Source organism: Sinocyclocheilus rhinocerous, unplaced genomic scaffold, assembly GCF_001515625.1.
Source record: "Sinocyclocheilus rhinocerous isolate Xijiao unplaced genomic scaffold, SAMN03320098_v1.1 scaffold383, whole genome shotgun sequence".
In the NCBI taxonomy this organism is placed as follows: domain Eukaryota; kingdom Metazoa; phylum Chordata; class Actinopteri; order Cypriniformes; family Cyprinidae; genus Sinocyclocheilus; species Sinocyclocheilus rhinocerous.
The window spans coordinates 194933-200911 of NW_015643560.1; the positions used below are offsets into that span (position 1 = coordinate 194933).

Below are 5979 nucleotides of genomic sequence, written 5' to 3' on the forward strand. Positions count from 1 at the left end.
AATCTGATGAAAATAGCGCGCAGCACGCTATATAGCTCACCTACGTGCGCTTTGGGGGCGGTGCTAAGCGCTATTTGGCCAATGAATTGGCGTGATGGTATAAGGGCTTCAGACATTCGTCACACCGAAGTTGTTCCCGAAGCGATGACGTCATCGCAGCATCGAAGTGAGCCTATGAGAGGGAACATCTCGGTTACGTATGTAACCTTGGTTCCCTGAGTAGGGGAACGAGATGCTGCGATGCTCGGCCGTTCCGTACCTTGATAGCGCTTCCTTTGTAAATCAGTGAAATCTGATGAAAATAGCGCGCAGCACGCTATATAGCTCACCTACGTGCGCTTTGGGGGCGGTGCTAAGCGCTATTTGGCCAATGAATTGGCGTGATGGTATAAGGGCTTCAGACATTCGTCACACCGAAGGTGTTCCCAAAGCGATGACGTCATCGCAGCATCTCGTTCCCCTACTCAGGGAACCAAGGTTACATACGTAACCGAGATGATTCGCTGTCCACACGAAAACGCAAGGGTGGCGTTTTCAGATTTATCCACTCTGGTACCCGGTTTCAAAAAATATCGGTTTCACTTTCCCAAAACGCCGGATCCGTGAGGACGAAACGCCTATATGATACAAAATGTATGCGTATACATTACAGCTAAACGCATCTCCGTGTGGACGGGGCCTAAGTTGCTGGCTGCAGTTCACTTAACGGCCACTGGTGGAAGTTTTTCTGAATTCTACGTACATACAGCCTCTTGACTGTTAAAAACCATTACACCATGAAAAGGACACTAGAGCTGTTACACACTGCAATTTGCAACTAAACATTATGTATTTGATCATGATAACTGTCTTGAGGTTAAAATCAGAGCAGTGCTTCAGGATCCAGACTTTACATTGGACATCAAGTACTGACCACCGTAGCAAAACTGTTGCTATACTAATTGTGGTGTTGCATTTTATTATTTGCATTGAGCACTGACCCATTTTTGGGCCATGAAACTGTCTCCGAAATGTTTTTGAATTGGTTTTCTCCATCTAAATCCTCTGAGGGCTTTTTAGGCAGCACCATGACCCATTCTCCTGTGAAGTATGCGTAGAATACTCAGAGTAGCATTGAGCATACGGTCATGCTGGAAGATCATTTTATAGAATGCATCTATGGGTAGTTGCCCTGTAGGGTCAGCATGCTTCATGGCAGTCAGTGGCACGTACAAACGATTGGTCTGATGACGAAATGGAGGGTTCTTGGACACAATCAGCTAACGTCATCCTGTGGGATTTGTATAAAATCCATTCTTACAATGCATGAATGTTTATGCATCATTAACATACTGTACATAGTTAATAGTTTCAAAATAACTACAGTTTCAAAAAAGACAAAGGTATTTAGACACTTTGTGGTTGTCGCATGTTAATAGTTGTCGCATGTTTACCCTTGTGAAAAAGAAGTACACTATAGCATACTTTTAAAAAGAGTCATTATGAAAATAATATGCTTAAAATACACACAAATGTGAATTGAATGTAATGTTTTAGGACACTTGACATTGCAATTTATTACAATGAAAAATATAAACTTTACATGTAATCTCAAATGATACTCTAGTTAAATGTTTAATCAGTACTTTACATGTGTAGACTAACAGACTAAAGCACATCAAAATAAATGTAATTCTTTGAAGCATGACAAAAGACTAAAGTAATACTTTTAGTTTGACATTATTACAAGGTGCCAATTTTAAGTGCACTAAAGTGTGTTAAGAAACATAGTCATGAAAGTGTATTCTTTTTAAGTACACTTAAGTGGCCTTTTATTTCATTAATATTATTTTACCTGCAAGTACAGTTTATAAAAAAAATACACTTTTAAGATTTTAGACTAGAATGGAACATCCACTAAAAATCACTTTGGGACCACATGATTAAAAGTGAATTTTACCTCCGAGCATATTTAGTTAACCTAGCCCTTTTTATTAGTTTGCTATAGAATTCGTTTTATTGTGTACTCACTTGACATTAAACTTCATAGCTTGCACAGCAAGACTCTCACAAAACCCCTCTACAGCAAATTTAGAGGCCGCATATACATCATTGAAAAGTAGTCCTGAAAAAAAAAAAAAAAAAAAGAGAACTCTAAAAAAAACTTGACATTAAACTTCATAGCTTGCACAGCAAGACTCTCACAAAACCCCTCTACAGCAAATTTAGAGGCAGCATATACATCATTGAAAAGTAGTCCTGAAAAAAAAAAAAAAAAAGAGTACTCTAAAAATATATTTTTTAAACAGTAATTGTATGATTATTTTAGTTGAATGTGTACAGCTTATAATAAATGAGCTTTGTGGTATTACCCTGGAAGCCCAGGACACTGCTCATCACTACGATGTGTCCACTCTGACGCTGCTTCATGTCAGGCAGCAGTTCCTTCACCAGTCTCACCAGGCCAAAGAAGTTAGTGCTGAAGAGTTCCTGCATATCACTTACACTCTGACACTCCAAAGAACCAATCATACCCACACCGGCATTATTCACTACAAAAAATTATTCACATTATTCACTAAATCAGGGGTGCCCAAAATCGGTCCTGGAGGGCCGGTGTCCTGTGGAGTTTAGCTCCAACTTGCCTCAGCACACCTGCCGGGAAGTTTCTAGTATGCCTAGTAAAAGCTTTATTAGATTAGCTGGCTCAGGTGTGTTTAATAGGGGTTGGAGTCAAACTCTGCAGGACACCAGCCCTCCGGTTTGGGCACCCCTGGTCTAAATCAAACAGGATTTGGGTGAACATTCTGTAGCATTTTGCAGAGTCTAAATGCAAAAACTAAATTCTGTCATCAACCTGTATGATTTTTTTTTCTGTGGAAAATAAAAGAAGATATTTTGAAAAATGTATGTTTTTTTGTCCATTCAGTGGATGTTAATTGAAATCAAAACTGTTTTGTTACCAACATTCTTCAAAATATCTTTTGAGTTTTGCAGAACAAAAATAAATCATATAGATTTGTAACAACATGAGGGGGAGTAAACAATGACAGAATTTTCAATTTTGGATGAACTATCCCTTTAAAACATAGGTTCAGTATCCTGCCACCATTAGCAGTGAGAAGGTTACACGTGAGAAAACAGAGAGATATCATTGTAATTTTAATTTATTTTAGAAACATTAAAGTCAGCGGCAAATCTAGTACAAAAAAAATTGGTTTTGGTAAATAAATAAATGTATTGCTGATACAAGTGATGCAAATTTGAGCATCGAGTTTATCTGATGAACTCTGTGTGGTAACACAAATGTGGAATAAAAACTTAAAAGATAAGCAGATAACAATTTTTGTTGAAAAGCTTTTAGTCAAGTCAAAAGACACTCAACTTTTGGTCATGTCGTTATGAAGCCGCATTGCTCAGGAACTAAGATGGAGCGAATGAAGGAAATATTTGTTGGCAAGGAAACTCTCAGTGTCACCTAACACATCCACTCGTCGATCTGACAAGCTGTTGACACACTCTCTGATGGAGTCCTCACAGGTGGCATCCAGCTGTCGGATCTCCAGGGATCTGTTGAGGGTTTCTCCAGCTGCTTTCTCCAGAGCTTCTCTCCTATCCAGGTCCCTCATAGTGGCCACAACTAACTCGAGCACAATCAACAGTAAGACTTAAAATAACATTTAAAACATTACTATGTCATATACTACACTTACCTGATTATTAGCTAATGTACATTCTGTAAGACATTAGAATATTGTTCCATTTCTAATCGATAACTACACAATACAACATTAACATTCTAGTAGCTACTACAAAATCAAACTTCGATTTACAAATTAGTAAGTAATAGCACTCAGTTGAATGCATTAGTTCACTGTTAGCTAATCGGTAACTACTATTTTTTTCATACCTCCCAAAGAACTACTAAGAAATTACATTTAGATTCATAATTAATGTAAATAATGTAGAATGCATAATTCTGAAGTGAAAATCCCGTTAAACCCACTAGTGAAAATATGACTCCCTGGTGATGACTGAAATCGTTGTAAGCTTTTGAGGTTTTTGTAAGATTTTGGATAGTTTATCCTTCAGATTTGGTAACACTCAGTCATTACTAGTGGGTTACCATCATTCTTACAATAGGTATTAATGAAAACCCAATCAACATTCATAATGATTAGGAGAGATATCTGAAACAAAAAAAGATATACATAGAACCAAATCTTTCTGTGAGGTATGTTAAACAAATTATTTCATAGCTTACTTTTTTTTTTTTAAGCATTTGGTGTATGGCTGATAAAATGTTCCAGTAGTCTCCATGATATAGTCTTAAGTTCAGAGGGATGCCAGAAAAACTGCAATTTAATATCAATTTCTTTAAAATTGTCCATAGTCAGTTATTATGTTAAAATGTACTAATTATTAACATATTATTATCTATTGATTCTGTAAGTGGTTAAATGTTAAAGTAGATGATCAAATCAAAATTAAAATCAAAATAATTTGTCATGTTATAATTATTGATTAGTTTCACATTAATTATGAAACTGTATGTAGCCTCTGGGAGGCATGAAAAAAAATCGAAGTTACTGATTTGCTAATAGTGAACTACCACATATTACTAATGCATTAATCAGTTTGATGTTAATTAATACTAGTTACTGCAATGTTAATATTGCACTACTAGTGTCCTTTTCATGTTGCATTAGTTCCTGTGTTAGTTATTCATTTTTAAAGGAAAAGTTTTCGAAAGTGTTCCTTTGTAATGTTATGAAACTATATATATATATATATATATATATATATATATATATATATATATATATATATATGTATGTATGTATATACAATTCTAAGAGGCTTTTTACATTCATATGCAGTCTTCTTACCTTTGAATCGCCTTAATTCATCTTTTGCAAGACGGACAGCCACCGCCAAACCAATTCCAGAGGAGCATCCTGTCACCAAAACTTTTCGTGCCCCCATAACTTTCATTCAACGATGATTTCTAATCTAAAACCACAATAAAACCATTAAACTTAAGTAACACTATATTTGCCAACGCTATATATGGTCAGTGTTCTGTTCAGAATCACAACCATGTTATGACCATCTTCTTTTGGTAATATGTTATCTCAATAATATGCAATCTCAGTTTTGCGCATATGTAAATATATTACAACACATAGCCTATGTAAATATAATTAATAACAGCAACAATGCTAAGTACATTTGCAAGCTCTACAAAATGCAAAAGTCAGTAACTACACTGCAAGAAGATCATTGAATTTAAGTTTCACATTTTCGTGCTAGGTGAACATTTAACGGGACAAATAAATGTACAGAGAACGCTGAAAGGTTTCTGGACTACGGATTAAATCTTAATCAGATTTTCTCAGCACGGGAGCGCGTCTTAACTGGTCAGTTGCAATGCACTAAAACTGTGATCAATTTCACATCTAAAACCGCATGACAAGTGTTGTTTCATAAAGGTCGTCACGTTTTAATATTAAGCATTCAAAATGACAGGGACGACAGTTGCACTGCGTGAAAAAACAAAACATGAGATACAAAAGCATATAATGTTTAGCATAAGATTAAACATGTTTCAAGTGTTCTGGGACATGCACTTACTGAAAGCAACTAAACCGTCCGTTCTGCAGCGTGTACAGACCTGTATCCTGTTGACAGACCTCGATTTTATCATCCATAAACTCCTTTCAGCCGGAACGCGTGAGCTCTGCACGAGAGCGGCACTGTGAAAACAAATCGCGTTGCAGAGGTTGCGTTTGCGTTCAGAGAACCCTGGGATTTGAAGTCTTTGACTGCATAATAATAATAATAATAATAATAATAATAATAACAACAATTATTATTACTATCTAGGCCTATATAATTATAAAAAATATAATTATATATAAAAAATATATGTCCTAAATTGTTTAGAAGAGGTTTAATGTTTTGCTGATGCTTGACGGTTGAAATTAGGCTATAGTTGAA

General features: G+C 35.9%; 1 protein-coding gene across 1 annotated transcript; it reads right to left on the reverse strand.

Moving 5' to 3' along the window:
* Positions 1-614: 614 nt before the first annotated feature.
* Positions 615-5745, reverse strand: LOC107757339 (retinol dehydrogenase 8-like). The gene is made up of 6 exons (XM_016574781.1): positions 5614-5745; positions 4869-4992; positions 3458-3619; positions 2352-2531; positions 2150-2238; positions 615-1259 (listed from the first exon to the last, which is right to left on the reverse strand). Exons 2-6 carry the CDS (start codon positions 4972-4974, stop codon positions 1056-1058), a joined length of 741 nt encoding a protein of 246 aa, XP_016430267.1. The 5' UTR covers positions 4975-4992; positions 5614-5745; the 3' UTR covers positions 615-1055.
* Between the last annotated feature and the right edge of the window lie 234 nt (positions 5746-5979).

What these genes read in the sequence shown, in the direction of transcription:
- LOC107757339 (XM_016574781.1), bottom strand. Translation starts at nt 4,974, where the DNA reads ATGAAAGTTATGGGGGCACGAAAAGTTTTGGTGACAGGATGCTCCTCT. An exon ending in TGAATTAAGGCGATTCAAAG is followed by an intron (nt 3,620 to 4,868) that starts GTAAGAAGACTG and finishes TGCTCGAGTTAG; the next exon opens with TTGTGGCCACTATGAGGGAC. An exon ending in TGCAAGCTATGAAGTTTAAT is followed by an intron (nt 1,260 to 2,149) that starts GTCAAGTTTTTT and finishes GGATGACGTTAG; the next exon opens with CTGATTGTGTCCAAGAACCC.